Source organism: Gossypium hirsutum, chromosome A13 (assembly GCF_007990345.1).
Source record: "Gossypium hirsutum isolate 1008001.06 chromosome A13, Gossypium_hirsutum_v2.1, whole genome shotgun sequence".
Lineage (NCBI taxonomy): Eukaryota > Viridiplantae > Streptophyta > Magnoliopsida > Malvales > Malvaceae > Gossypium > Gossypium hirsutum.
The window spans coordinates 49,559,203-49,574,945 of record NC_053436.1 but is presented as its reverse complement, the minus strand read 5'-3'; the positions used below and the strand labels follow the sequence as shown (position 1 = coordinate 49,574,945).

General features: G+C 33.7%; 2 protein-coding genes and 1 long non-coding RNA gene across 3 annotated transcripts; 2 read left to right on the top strand and 1 right to left on the bottom strand.

Moving 5' to 3' along the window:
* Positions 1 to 5,232: 5,232 nt before the first annotated feature.
* LOC107894702 (uncharacterized) lies at positions 5,233 to 6,068 on the top strand. The gene is made up of 2 exons (XM_016819955.2): positions 5,233 to 5,541; positions 5,798 to 6,068. Exons 1-2 carry the CDS (start codon positions 5,268 to 5,270, stop codon positions 5,824 to 5,826), a joined length of 303 nt encoding a protein of 100 aa, XP_016675444.1. The 5' UTR covers positions 5,233 to 5,267; the 3' UTR covers positions 5,827 to 6,068.
* Positions 6,069 to 10,112: 4,044 nt separating this feature from the next.
* LOC121212739 (uncharacterized) lies at positions 10,113 to 15,397 on the bottom strand. The gene is made up of 4 exons (XR_005908115.1): positions 15,170 to 15,397; positions 15,006 to 15,092; positions 14,789 to 14,919; positions 10,113 to 10,969 (listed from the first exon to the last, which is right to left on the bottom strand). It is a non-coding gene; the product is annotated as an uncharacterized lncRNA (long non-coding RNA).
* LOC121212738 (uncharacterized) lies at positions 13,716 to 15,572 on the top strand. The gene is made up of 2 exons (XM_041086135.1): positions 13,716 to 14,263; positions 14,683 to 15,572. Exons 1-2 carry the CDS (start codon positions 14,209 to 14,211, stop codon positions 15,354 to 15,356), a joined length of 729 nt encoding a protein of 242 aa, XP_040942069.1. The 5' UTR covers positions 13,716 to 14,208; the 3' UTR covers positions 15,357 to 15,572.
* The last annotated feature ends 171 nt before the right edge of the window (positions 15,573 to 15,743 follow it).

The window sequence follows — 15,743 nt, the reverse complement described above, 5'->3', positions numbered from 1 at the left end:
ATTTGGACGGAAGGGCAAATTAAGTCCGCGTTTTGTTGGGCCGTATGAAGTAATTGAAAAAGTTGGATCGGTAGCATATCGGCTAGCATTACCACCTGAATTAGAGAAGATTCATGATGTGTTCCATGTATCTATGTTACGTCAGTATCGTTCGGATCCTTCACATGTAGTTTCACCGACAGAAATTGAACTACAACCAGATATGACCTACGAAGAAGAACCGATTAAGATTTTAGCTCGAGAAGTCAAACAACTAAGAAATAAAAGTGTTGCACTTGTGAAATTGTTGTGGCAAAAGCATGGGGTAGAAGAGACTACATGGGAACCTGAAGAAACTATGAAAAACCAATATCCACACCTGTTCACCGGTAAGATTTTCAAGGACGAAAATCCTTAAAAGGGGGGGAGAGTTGTAATATCCTGAATTAGGGCTTAATGGGATAGTGGTTTCGTGACCAAAAATCCGAGATAAAAATAATTATTTTATAATTATTTTGATGATTATGATATGATTGCATGATTGTGTGAAAATGTCGTGATGAAATTCTATGCCTAAAGTGCTTAAATTGAAAGTAGGGACTAAATCGAATAAGTTGCAAAACTTGAATTCTAGAAGTTTTTAGTATGAAATTGTTTTGGAATATTAATGAGGAGGTCTTAAATAGCAATTCGACCAATTTTAAGTTCATGGACAAAATTAGGACATGGAAGGAATTTTTGGAAAGTTTAGTAGTAAGGGTATTTTGGTCATTTAGTTATTAAAATGAATTAAAAACAAAATTAAAAGCCAATTTTTGTCCATCTTCTTCATTAGGCCGAAATTTCAAGGGTTCTCCATAGCTAGGGTTTGTTTCAAGCTTCCAAGCTCCATAGTAAGTGATTCCAAGCCTCGTTTTTAATGTTCTTTACGTTTTTGGAATCCCGGTAACTCGATTAAGCTTATGTTAGCAATAATTCAACCTAGGGTTTATATTTGGAAAAATACCCATAGGTGAAATTTATGTATTTTGATGTTTTATGATAGAATATGAGGTTTTAAATTATGTTAGATAACTTGTGCTACTCGGTTTTGAGTGAAAACGAGTAAAAGAGCTTAATCGGCAAAAATACCTAATAGTCACAAGTATATGTTAGAGAGAGAATTTGAGTTGCCATAGAAGGGAAAAGTGATTAGCATGTTATAAAACATAAGAATAAGGAATAAAGTTTGATTCCCGAGCCTAGGGGCAAAAGTGTAATTATGCAAAAGTTTAGGGGCAAAAGTGTAATTTTTCCAAAGTTCGTATTAAATGCTGTTTTGATGAATGTATGTATTAAATAAGATTAATTTGGCATTATAGATCAAGAGAAACGAGATTCAAGTCGCGATCGAGGAAAAGAAAAGATTGTGGACTAAATTGCAAAATCTTTATATTTTGGTACCAAGGTAAGTTCATGTGTAAATAATGTAGCATAATTGTTAATTTTAAGTTATTGATGTTAATTATATGATACGCTGATTTTTAATCGTGAAATATTATGCTTTGTGGTTAATGTTGAGTAATATGCAAATTATGTTTACTACTTGATAAATATGAATTGCTACCAAGTATCGGTTCCGATATTCCATGGAAGACGACAAATATGAGATCGAGGGAAAAAGCCCGTTTGAACCTTAGGAATAGATTAGGATACAAGTGACATGTCACTAGGATGGTTGAGCACCCGAACTCGTTGAGTTGAGTCCGAGTTCACCTATGGATGCGAATGTCCGAACTCGTTGAGTTGAGTCCGAGTTCGTGAGATGTAACTAGGCATCCGAACTCGTTGAGTTGAGTCCGAGTTCACTTATGGATGCGAACGCCCAAGCTCGTTGAGTTGAGTCCGAGTTCACTTAGGGCGGGTTACATGATTTCTTGATTACATATAAGGCACTTATGTGCAAATTATCCGTGTATCCGAGTTGTATTCCGATGTGTTCAACGGGTGAAATTTCTAGTGAAATGGAAGAACACTTAAGATGCAAGTGACGTTTTGGTAAGTGTTGTGAAATGGACACTTTGGACAGGTATGTTCTTAACCCTCGGGTTGAAAATAGATACAACAACGATAAGGTGGTAAGATGATGAATGATGTTTAGAAATGTGATATATGTTTTGGTGATACCATGCTAAAGTTGTTTGGTGTATTTGTATTGTTATGTTACTTGTTATTTACATATGAACTTACTAAGCATTTATGCTTACTCCTTCCTTTTCATTCACTGTAGTTTTGAACAAGCCGGCTCAGGAATCGGAACAGGTCGAAAGTTCGATCACACTATCCAAAGGACTTTTATCTTGGTAAATGGCTTGTACAACTACTTAAGTATGGCATGTATAGCAATATACCTATTTTGTGTAAATAATTTTATGATATAGCCATGTTTGGTTGAGAAATGTTTGATATTAATAAGTCATGGTGATGGCTAATTTAGATCATGTTTGATATTATGGAAGTTTAATAGGTTATCTAGTTCATAAAAATTCATGGAAAGATGAAACTTGCCTTAAAATAGAATATTGCTGCAGAAATGACATGAATTTGAAAAATCACTAAAAATAGTATAAATGGAACTAAATAATGAGTAAGTTATGAAATTGAAGCTTAATGAGTCTATTTTCATGTGGATTGAACAAAATAGGCATATAAATTATATTTTATGAGATATTTAAAATTTTGTGAAACAGGGCCAGAGTGATTTCTGGATCCCCTGTTCTGACTTTAAAAATTCATAATAAATTTTAAAAAAATAATTAGAAGTTTTTATTTATATGTACAGATTCATTATTGAGTCTAGTTTTAAGAAAAACAAACCTTGTAGTCATTGAAATTCTGTATAGAGAGATATCTGATTCGTAATACACATATGTCAGAGCAGTCAAACCTTGAAACAGGGGAGACTTTAACTAATAAACTGTACTAATTGGCCCAACCAAAAATTCTAGAAAATAGTAAATATATATATGAGTCTAGATTTAGGGAAAATTTACAGATCTTGATTTCGAGTTTCATAACTCGAGATATGATTTTTCTTGTAACTGTGACGCGAGTAGCTAGAAAGCTGTGAATGTAGAAACAAATGATTTGAAGTTCTTAAAGTGATAAATTATGTTCGGTAACCCCTCAAGCTCGACTCCGGTGATGGTCTCGGGCGTGGGGGCGTTACAAAGGCTATTATAAGTATGACGCAGACATGTAAATTTATGAAGAAGAAAACAGTCCAATTAAATAGTGTGGTGGGCTTAAAGGAACCCCATTTTAGACAATTGCTTCAGGAGTTTCTCACAAGGAAGATTCTAATGAAGCCTCAGGTACTTCCTTCTAGGTACCAAATTCAAGTAAACCAGTAGGCCTCACAGAGCAAGCCAGCCGAATGCAATGAAGCTATTAAGTTGGAACATTCGAGGCTTGGGGAGACCTCGGACAATTCGTCAACTCTGGCATAAGCTGAGAGATATAAACCCCAATGTGGTGTTCCTAATTGAGACAAAACTTCCAGGTGCTAATATGGAAAGAGTAAGACGCAAATGTGGTTTTCAGCACAGGATAGATGTGGATGGAGGGTGGTTTATCAACAGCATGGAATAGTGATTGTAAGATTTCTCTTTAATATTTTTCGAAAAGGCATATTGATATCATGATTGATGAGGATTCAGATGGCAAAACATTTAGATACACTGGGTTTTTGGAGCACTTGAGTAGAATATGAAGAAAGCATCGTGGAACTTGTTATGGACGCTAAATGATTGCCCACAAATCCCTTGGCTAGTCATAGGAGATTTTAACGAATTTGTCTATTCTTCTGAAAAGAAATAGGGCTTACCTCGGAGAGAAAGACAAATGGGTAGTGTTGAAACCTTTTTAGAAAGCAGCTTTTTTTCATTTTAAAATGAAGACGAAGTCACCACCAATCCTTTTTATTAGGTTTGATTGGATTACCTCAGAACTTAATCATTTTAATAAAAGGGGTAGGTTTACTAAAATGATAATTTTTAGTCTACAAAATCCAGGAAATGGATTAGGGAGTCGGCTAAATATGAGGAAGGATTAGCACCCTTATAATGCCCAAAATTGGTATCTAGTTGATTACTTGATGTCTTAGTGTCAAAATTTGAGAATTCGAAGAGAATTTTAAAATGCGATCCCCTTTTACATGATGTTATTTGGTGACATCTAAATTAAATTTTATGGAGGAGGCTTTCTTATTTCGGGTCAATCAAGATGGAAAGTCATGTCCCCTAAGCTGGGGCACAAGATCTCAAATTCTCGAAAAGAAGAACGTTCATCGTCAAATTATTACTTAAATCTTATGCATTTTTAATTTTAAAAGGACATTCGATTATTTCGGTTCAAGCAGAAATCATACCCCGTAAGTTAGGAGCACAATTTCTCGAATCCCCTAATTAAAGAACATCGCCTCGACTCAAATTGCTAAATATATGTCGCATGAAAATGAATATAGCTTCTAATATGACATCCTATGGACTTATTCGAACATGATACATTATATAGGATACATGAGTATGTCTAAACGTGTTGTATGACATCATAAAAATATACATCATTACAAAAATAACAATATTGTAAAAAAAAATAATGGCAATTAGTGCTAATAATAATTAATAACAATGATTAAGGACAAAATAACAAATTGTTCAATCTTAAGGGGCAGAAATATAAATAATAAAAATTAAAAGTGCAATGAAAAAAAAGAAAAAAATAAAGGTATTGAATAAAATAAATAAAGGACTAAATTGAAATTTAAACAAAATTTAAAGTGCAAATTTACAAAAAAAGAAAAAAGAAAAACAAAGAAGCAAATAAAAGACTAAATTAAAATGAAATAGAAAAGTATAGGAACCCCGAATGTTGTTCTCCCCACCCTAGCACATGTGTCATTCCTTTATTGGGACAGCAGTGGATCAAGGGGCTGATTTGTAAGGAAATTAAAATCAAAAGGCTAAAAATAAAGATACAAGACGAAATAAAAAAAAAGATTAAAAACACGGATGGACCAAAAAACAATGAGACCCTCCTCTTGAAAATGCGCGGATCCTGGATGGATTCGGATCGAGTCATTGAGTCGGCCTGAAAACGACGCCGTTTTGAGCGTCTGAAGCCAAGCCCCAAAACGATCGTTTCTAGGGGGCTATATAAGTAATAAAAATATTTAAAAAATTTATTTGAAACCCTTTTTAAAAAAATATTTCCTTCTTTTTTCTCTCAAGCCACCCACTCGTCCAGCCATGGAGCCTTCATACGTTCGCCGCGGCCACTGGTTATCAGGGACGGTGACTGCCGCCTCTGGTGGCCAAAAATTCCCCAAAAATATCCCTTTTTCCCCTTTTCACATGGAACACAGATCTGGGGTTCAAATCCCTAGAAAATTAGTCAAATTTCGGCCGAAAGTAGAGAAACCTTTCGATTTCTCCCCTTTTCAACGAGGCCCTCGACGGAAACCTAAGGAGTTTCGAGGTTTCTCGAGCCGAAGAAAAGGGGTTCTACGGTGGCACTTAATAGGTAATTTTTTTTAAATCTTTTGTTTTTATTTATTTACTTATATATATATGTGTGTGTGTTCTTCGAAGAAAAAATAAAGAAACAATAAATGAACTACCTTTTAAACTTTGTTTCTTTTTCTGAATTCTTTTTTTTTGTGTTACATGGTGTCTTCGGCTTTATAGCCGAATATTACAACATATTTACTTTTTCTTTTTCTTTTTTTTATATCTATTTCTTTCCTTCTTTTATTTGTCTGTCTCTGTTCTTTTTACAGGTGGTGGCGGCAATAAGGGGTACGGGTAATAGTTGGAGGCGTGCTTGCTGAAGTGGCGAGGGAATGGCACTGAAGGTTTAGGGGAAAAATTAAGATTTCTGCTAGTTTAGGTTTAGTGGGCTTTGGGCTTCAAGTTGTTGGGCTTTGTGGGTAGTTTAGGTAATTGGGCTAATAGATTGAGTTAGGGTAGTTTAGGTTTGGGCTTGTATTTTGTAAATGGACCCTTCTTTTTTTAATGGACTTTTATTAATTTTGGTTTTTTTTTCTTTCAGATTTGGTTTGTTTGGGCCGGATAAAAATAGGCCTCTACAAGTAGATTTCGAGAAGTTATGAATGACTATTCGCTCATTGATTTGGGATATAATGGGCAGTGATTTACTAACTAAGTGTGCAATTAGGTACCATTATCTTAATACTAACCAATATGCCATTTGGTACCATCACAAAAAAAAATTCAAAACATAACTCAATTATACATATAAGCATGTATCATCATAGTAAAATTTACCTTCTACATACTCAAAACTTACCATATCATTGAAACAATGTAATATAATGTACGCATACACCACAACTATCAACTAACACATATACCATACATTTTACCCAAGATTACCATTTCATGATCCAAATCAAGCGTACCATCACCACACTTGCTATCATCATTTACCCTATATACATACCATAGTAATAATTAAATTCATTCTTATGCATGACAACTTTATATCAAATTAGAACTTCAAATTTTAACTTTAAACCATCAACCCAAAATAGCCTATGTGCATAACATATAACCATCTAAAACACAAACCACAATCAAGAACCAAAGTATCAATTTTCAAGATTGACCAAAAACAATTTGCCTATATACATGCCACGAAACCGAGTTTTAAACGATAGAAAGACTAATAAACCAATAACAGGATAGTCTGAGTTTCTCGATGATCCATCTGACACGTTCTACAAGTTGACACTACAGGGAAAAAGGAAACAAGGAAGTAATTATTTCAATTGCTTAATAAGTTCATAGGTATTAAAATTGAATAACTTACCTCTGGTTGTAATTATACACTACATGTTACTTAGATTGATAAAGTTTGTCTATCATGACAAATCGCATATAAAAAAGTTGAGTCCAACATTATCATACTATATATTTATTCAATAATATAATATTTCAGTTCACTTAATTCAACATTTCATTATCATTCATAAAACAAACAATCATTTAATTAATTATCTATCTTAATCATATCATACCCCTATTTAGCCATAATACATTATCATTCATAAAACAAACAATCATTTAATTAATTATCTATCTTAATCATATCATACCCCTATTTAGCCGTAATACATCCCATTACAAATTAACGTCAAACATTATTTTTCATTTCATAATCTGAATTCTTAATCAAATTCATATTAATAGTATAAACTTCAATCTCATTTCATATAAATTCATCTTTATACCAAATATATGTATATATATCAATTGCCAATTAATGTAAATTACTAATTCATTTCATAATACGAATTATGAATCACATTTCATACAAATTTTCAAATTTATGGATTCATTAAACAAAATCAAACAATGTTCCCAACTCATTTCATAATTTCACATTCCATTTCACGTCATTTTCCATTTCAAATATCAAAGATTTCATTGTTACCATTTATTTCCCTATTAACTCAACTTGAACTCGAACGGATATACAAATCCAACCAACATACCAGTCTGGCACCTAGTGCTATAAATAAATTAACACTCAGTGCCTAATCGACTCGTAATCGATGTAACTCTGAACTCTTCCTATCCTATTGACATGGGTTGCGCATGGGAGCCTGCAACCATAACGACCATGACGAACTTGTACGATCCATCATATTCGAAGGAGGTAATTTGGCCCAATCGGACTGGTCTGTTGCGTGGAGAGATTGAAAGCCCATCTCCGAAGCTTGGCAAATATGGAAGGTGATTTTTAAAGATATGTGATCCTAGACATTAAATGTAATCTTTAGAAGATACGATTTTGTAATCTTAGAGATTTGATATCTAGATAGCTTTTAATCTTAGCCATTGATGTACTTTGAGCTATAGCATTGATTTTGGGGAGACTCAGCTATAAATAGAGGTCTCTCCCTCTCATTGTAATTTATTTAGTTATTAATAGAATTTTGAGAGTATTCACTCAAACTTTTCTCTCAAGTGTTTTACTTTTCTGTGGCTTTTGTTCATCTTTCGAGTTTGTTCTCATTTCGTTCTTTCGTTTTCTTCGTGGGTGCCTTAGAAAAATTCTGTTGAATCCTCAATTGTTGCGAGTTAGGCTGACTTAGGCATTTTTGAGCGAAGGAACTGCCTAAGGCCGCACGGATTGCGTGGGAAAAATCTAAGTCCATGACACTATGGCATGCCAACTATATTGGACTCTACCCAAACAGTTAATAGGGCATTCATTACTCAATTTATTATTAATCAACCAATAATATTTGATATTTTTAAATCTATTCAATGCAGTTCTTTTTACATACAACCAATTTAAATAGAATGAATTCAGCTTATTTTTATCAAATCATCACTTTATCACATAACATTACTTATTTCAATCCAATTCAAAGTCAATTTATTAATTTATTGAATTATACTATCTTCAATTTTGTTCAGTTTATTCTTCTATCTCACTTTTTCATACCGAAGTATAAACGACCATAATTTCAATTATATATGTAGTGGCCCAATTTTGCTTGGCCCAAACCAAACTAGAAACAAAAAAATAAATAAATCAAAAAAATTTAATAAAAGTCCATTTAAAAAAAAGTTCATTTACAAAATACAAGCCCAAATACAAAAACCTAAAAGCCTAAAAAAACCTAAAGCCTAATGGCCCACTATCTTAACATAAACAAAAACCCTAGCTTCCCCCTTAAACATCAGCATCGCTGCCCTTGCCACGTCAGCAAATGTGCCATCTGAGGCTTGACACTTTCTCTGCCACCATTGCACCAAAATGGCAAGGGGCGCGACTCCTTATCGCAATTGATCGCCACGAATACCTACAAAAAAGAAAAAAAACAAAAGCAGAAACACAGAAGCAGAGAACAACAGAACAAAAAAAGAATAAACAAAAATAGTAATATAATGTAATATATTTCGACTATAAAAGCCAAAAAAACCTTAGTAACAAGAAGATAGAGAATGAAATAGAAAGAAAAAAAAGTACAATAGAGTTTGAAAGAAGGTAGTTCCTTATTTTATTTTTTTTGAAGAAAACATAAAAAAATAGAAGACAAACAAAGACTTTTTTTACCTGTTAAAGCGTCGTTGTAGAACCCCTTTTTTCGACTCGAGAAGCCTCGGAACCCCTAGGGTTTCGTCGAGGGCCTCGTCGAAAAAGGGAGAAATCGAAAGGTTTCTTTGCCTTCAACCAAACCTCGACTAAATTTCTAGAGATTTAAACCTCATATTTGTATTCTACTTGAAAATAGGGTCAAAAGGGCCTATTTTAGGGAACTCCGACCACCAAAGGCGACGATCTCTGTCGTCGATGACTGGTGGCCACAACAGAGCCCCGTCATCCCCATGGTTAAACGAAAGGGGGACTTCAAAGAAAAAAACAAGAAAAATATTTTTTTTAAACTAGGCACAGAATGGTTTTTTTAGGGGGTTTATATAGCCCTTTGAAATGATGTCGTTTTGAGCTTAACTTTCAGATGCTTAAAATGGCGTCGTTTTGGAGATGATCCGATCCAGGTCCTCTAGGATCTACATTTTTTTAGGGAAGGGTCAAATTGCTTTCCAAGTCCTTTAGCCTTTAGGCACTTTTCAATTTGGTCCTAATTTTGGTTTTTCTTCTTTTCAAAATTATACCATTTAATTTTGACTTGTTTTCATTTTGGTCCTCAGACTGTTGACCCTCTGAAGAGTGACACATGTACTAGGGTTGGCTTAATTTCCCTCTTAGTCCTGCACTTTTATTGTATTTTAATTTAACCCTTTATTTACTATTTTTATTTATTTATACTTGAAGTTTTATCATAGCTTCAATTTAGTCCCCTGTTTATTTATTAAGTTCCTATACTTGATGTTTTTCTAATTTTTACCCTTTAAGTTGCATAACTTACATTTTTACCCTCGAATTTCTCGATTATTTTATTTTGGCCCTTTATTTTTAAATGTTGATACTATTAATACTATTTTATTTTGGATATAATGATATTATCATCATACCTTTTTTATATTATTTCACTATTATTATCATTATTATATAGTATTATTAATTGAATAATTATTTATTTCTTATTATTATATTCATTATAGTATTGCCATTTTATATAATTATTTATGTTGTTATTTTGTTAATATCATAATTTTGCCATCATCGTATATTATAAATATTGTTACATACATTCATCCATTTTTTTGCACAAACGCATAAGAAACAATTAAAATTGGGGCAATGTTATTATTTAGAGATCCGAGAAGTGATGCTTTACGGGGGGTACGATTTTCTCCTTAAACCAAAATAATCGAACATTCTTTTAAAATTGAAAACATATAGGATTTAGGTATTAATTAAACGATGAACGTTCTTATTTTCAGGAATTTGAGATCTTATGCCCCAACTTACAGGACATGACTTTTCATCTTGATTGACCCAAAATAAGAAAATCTCCTTCATAAAATTTAATTTAGATAGTGATATTTTCAATGCCTTCAAATAACATCATGTAAGAAGGGATTGTATTTTAAATTCTCTTCGAATCCTTAATTTTCGACGCTAAGACATCAAGTAATCAACTAGGTATCAATTTTGAGCGTTATGAGAGTGCTAATCCTTCCTCATACATAACCGACTCCTGAACTCATTTCCTGGATTCTATAGACTAAAAATCATCATTTTAGTAAATCTACCCCTTTTATTAAAATGACCAAGTTTCGAAGTGATCTAATCACATCTAATAAAAAGAATTGGTGGCGATTCTGTCTTTGTTTTTAAAATAAAAATTTGAGTTTCCAAAAAGGTTTCGACAATGTATATTTACAATTATAATTTTAAATACGTAACAATTTAACACAAATATACCTTTTGAACTTATCAACGCAAAACAACAAAAATTGCAATGTTAGAATAAGAAAATTTCTCTTTTCCACGATTAGTCTACCGACTCCTGAAATAAGCAATAATTTATTTCAAATATCAGCCCAAATACATAATAATAATTCATTTTATGCATATAATTTCTTTATTGACATTTTTCACAATTACCCTCAACTTTTACTTTTTATTCAATTTAGTCCTTAATATCAAAGCAAGCTTATTTTCACAATTAACCCATAAACACATATAACCAAATTCTTAAACATCCATACTCAGCCCTATAATATTGAAATTTACAAGAAAATCATGCCTTAAGCTTAAAAACTATACAAAATCACTTTACAAAATAGTTCTATTTCAACATCAAGCTTTAAAATCTATCATCTCCTATCAAAAACATCTAAAATTCATCAATGGCAGTTTTAAAATCTTTAACAGTTTTGAAAATGAAGATGCAAGTTAGCTAAATCTAATTTTAACGATCTCAAAAATATAAAAATTACGAAAACCGACCTTAAATGACTTACCATGCATATGCCGATTGTTGAAACTTCAAAATGGTTCGGTGTTTTTTTTTAAGGTTCGGCCATGAAAGAAATAAAAATGGGAAGATGATCTTTATTTTTTTATTTGTTTTATTTTTTACTTCAATAATTAATAAAACAAAGCCATAATTCAAATTCTACCGTCCACTGTTACTAAAATGTGGTAAATTTCCACTTAAAACTTTATATAATTCCTAATTAAGCCTTTGAATTAATAAAATTCAATAATAATCAAGTTTTACGTCTTTTATGATTTAGTCTTTTTTTCATTAATTAACTAACCAAACATTAAAATCTCGAAACGAACATTCACATACTAATATAATAACTCCATAAATATTTAATAAAAATATTTACAAACTCGATTTATAGAAACAAAAACCCCGATATCTCATTTTTCAAAATCACTTAACTTTTGGGACAAATCAGTTATCTTTAACTAATTACTAATTCAATAAAATCAATTAAATCATGTTTTAATATACCACTATTTTTAATTTGTAAATATTAAATAGATAATATTTATTGACTTACTTATTGAAATTATGGTCCTAAAACCTCTGTTTCCAACATCACCATGAAGCTAATCAGTGGCATTTTAGATTCGAGGTAGTTTGGCTTTTGGAAGAATCGTGTGAATCAGAGGTTATGAAACTTTAGGCCGAAAGCTCAGGTGATGTTCCAAGCAGATTGAAGGCGATGGGAGTGGGCCCTGATACATGGTTCAAGCAAATAAAAAAAAGAAGAGGGCCTTGACAAAAAAGGATCTCGAAAAAAAAATTAATAAAGCTGAATGAATCCCATCCAACTAATGAGGTTTTGGGTGACATTGTGGATATTAAATTAGCCCTAAATTTGGAGGCAGGTCAGGAGGAGCTCTATTGGGAACAATGAGTAAGAGCAAACTGGATGAAAAATAGGGACCGAAACACAAATTTTTTCCACAAAACTGCAATAGAGAGAAGACAGTGGAACAAAATGGAGAATCTTACAGATGTTGATGGAAATAATTATGAAAGTAATGTGGAGTTGTTGTCGTAGGCCACACATTATTTTGATTCCCTGTTCACCTCAAATGGAATTGGGAATCCAGAATTTTATTTTGGAAGGAGTTGAGTTATGCATATCTCAACCAATGAATGAGGACGTTGAGAGAGAATTTTCTTACGAGGAGGTGTGTTTGGCTTTAAAATCTATGAATCCTCTAAAGGCTTCTGGAGAGGATGGATTAGATGCGGTTTTTTACCAAAGGTTTTGACATATTATGGGCAAAGAGGTGGCGGATTTCTGTATCGAGACATTGAATGGGATTCACAATATTGCTGACATAAACCGAACAAGAATTGTCTTCATTCCTAAGGTTAGTTGCCCTCGTCTTATGGCTCAATTTAAGCCAATTAGCCTTCGTAATATTCTCTATAAAATTATTTCAAATATGCTAATGAATCGATTCCAAAAGGTTCTTCATTATTGTATAGACGGGGCACAAAGCGCTTTTGTCCCAAGGAGGCTTATCACTGAATGTACTAGCTGCTTATGAAGTTCTGCATTCTATGAAGAAGAAATGGATAGGGAGAGAGGGATCTTTTGCTTTAAAACTCGATATGAGTAAAGACAGAGTGGAGTGATCTTTCATCAATGTTACACTTCGAAAAATGAGTTTTTCAGATTGATGGGTTCGCAAAATTATGATATGTGTGGAATCGGTCTCTTAGTGGCTATGAATGGGCAATTTATTTTTTCCTTCACGGGGACTTCAACAAGGGAACCCACAGAGTCCTTATTTATTCCTCATTTGCAAGGAAGGATTATCGACTCTCCTCCGAATGGCTGCTACAAGTGGTGATCTTAAGGGTATACGAATTAACGGAGATGCTCCTCTTATCACTCACTTATTTTTTGCAGATGATAGTCTTATTTTCGAAGACGCAACATCTGATAGGGCTAGGGCGCTTAAAGATAATTTGGAGATTTATGTTCATAGTTCGGGTCAATTAATAAACTTTGATAAATCTGGAGTGTTTTTCAACTCTAATGTTAAGCAGAATAGTAAAGAAAGGGTTTGTCAAATCTTGGAGGTCAACTCAAGTATCAACCCAGAAAAATATCTTGGCCTTCCTTCAATTGTAGGGTGAAACAAAAATGAGGCTTTTAGGGAGATAAAAGGAAAGTTGATTAAAAGGGTTTCTAGCTGGAGTTCGATAATGCTTTCGGTGGGTGGGAGGGAAGTGTTAATCAAAGTTGTTTTGCAAGCCATCCCTATGTATGCAATGGCTTGTTTCCTACTTCCGACGTCTTTTTGCAAGGATTTAGAAGTCGTTATTGCTAGATTTTGGTGACAGAAGAAAGCAGGGAGGAATGGTTTGCATTGGTGTTCTTGGAAAGCTCTATCTGTTCCAAAAGAAGAAGGTGGGATGGGGTTCCGTGACTTATCCAAATTCAATATTGCTTTATTAGCAAAACAAGGTTGGAGATTACTGGAAAATCCTGGATCATTAACAGCACAGTTGATCTGTGCGAAATATTGCAACGGGTCGAATTTTCTGGAGGCCTCTTTGAGCGCAAATCCATCACTTTTGTGGAGAAGCATTTCGGGCGCTAAAGGTTTTTTAAAATCTGGGCTGAGATGGAGGATAAGGTCGGGGAGTTCTGTATCAATCTGGCAGGACTATTGGTTACCAGGAAAAAACAGAATCCTAATTACAACGAATAGGGTAGCAGGCATGGAGTGTGTCAGTGATCTGATTCTGCATAATCCAAATAGATGGAACCGCGAATTAATCTACTCAACATTCATGGAAGAAGAAGGAAATTTAATTGTGAGTATTCCTCTACCTATTACTAATCAATCTGATAACGTAGTATGGTCCAGTGAAAAATCGAGCGTCTATTTAGTAAAAAACGAATATAAAATTCTCATTGAGCCTTCTAAATTTGAGTTCAGCAGAGAAATATACTTTCAAGCAAATTTGGAGTTTAGCATGTCCATAAAAAATTCGCATTTTAGTATGGAAATTTGCGAAAAATTATATTCCCACATTTCAGAATTTACATTTTAGAAGAATAATGACAGATAATAGATGTCCGCGTTGTTAGGATTGCAGTGAATCTTCTACCCATGTTGTTCGTGATTGCTCTTTTGCTTTGGAAGTTTGGTTAAAAATAAATTATCTGTGGTCGAATTCAGTAGCAGTTTTGTGTTTTACCGATTGGTTAAACTGGCTCTTTGAAAATTCAGCCAGTGACAGGAAAGATGAAATTGCAATTACAATTTGGGCACTTTGGTTTTCTCGCAACAAATTCGTTCATGAACAAAAGATGCAAAGCATAGAAGAAGTGGTTACCTTTATCAGGGGCTTCAGTAGGGAGTTTCGGGGGATATCGTCAATTTTACAGCATCCCAGACCAAGAGATTTGAATAAATGGGTGCCCCCTCTTCCGAATTGGGTCAAAATTAATGTTGATACAGGCTTCTCTGCAGCAAGACAACATGCAGCATCAGGTTTTATTATAAGAAATGATGAATGGCTCATTATGGGCTCAGGGTTTAAAACTCATAACCTGGTTAGATCGGTGGTGTTGGATGAAGCGACGGTTGTCCTTCACGGACTACAGTTTGCGCCGGAGATGGGCTTTTCGAACGTTATTCTGGAAAGTGATTCTAGACTAGTTATTCAAAATCTCCAATCGTCAAAAGAAGATTATTCGGAGATTAGACCCCTTACCTGGGATGCGAAGGCTCTAGCAAGGAATTTTTCCTCATGCATATTCGAATTTGTTGCAAGAGACTGGAACTCTGCGGCGCATGCAATGGCAGTCGAAGGGTTGAAAAGATTTGAAGACTTTTTCTGGGTTGAAGACGCTCCAGTAACAGCTTTGGAAATGGCAGATTCTGACCAACGTTTCAATTGACCACCATAGCCTTTTCTTCTGCTCTTTAAAATTCCGGGTTGAGAATTTTGACACGCCATAAGTAAAACTCAACTCCCCTTCTTGTCTGGTTGTTCAGATCACCAGATTTTGGAGGATTTGGCCGTTTTGTAATAGCTGGCAACCGAAGGGACTGGAAGGTATTTTTGGATTACGTTGGGTTTTGTTTTCTTTTTCTGTTCTGTTGAAACATTACAGGCTTTGCTTTGGATTTTTTGTGTTCTTTTATTTTGGTCTTCCAAGCCTATTATGAATCAAAACGGACGGTTACTCAAAAAAAAGAAAAGAAAAAAAATACCATTGGGTTTTAAAAAAATTCATCAAAATAAATTCCTATTTTAACAATACAATTTATGTCTAATTATTAAA

Bases quoted from the DNA above. Each gene is read 5' to 3' on its own strand.
- LOC121212738 (XM_041086135.1), top strand. From the start codon at position 14,209: ATGGAACCGCGAATTAATCTACTCAACATTCATGGAAGAAGAAGGAAA. The intron at 14,264-14,682 runs GTGAGTATTCCT...TTGAAAATTCAG, and splicing joins AAGAAGAAGGAAATTTAATT to CCAGTGACAGGAAAGATGAA.
- LOC107894702 (XM_016819955.2), top strand. From the start codon at position 5,268: ATGGAGCCTTCATACGTTCGCCGCGGCCACTGGTTATCAGGGACGGTG. The intron at 5,542-5,797 runs GTAATTTTTTTT...TTCTTTTTACAG, and splicing joins TCTACGGTGGCACTTAATAG to GTGGTGGCGGCAATAAGGGG.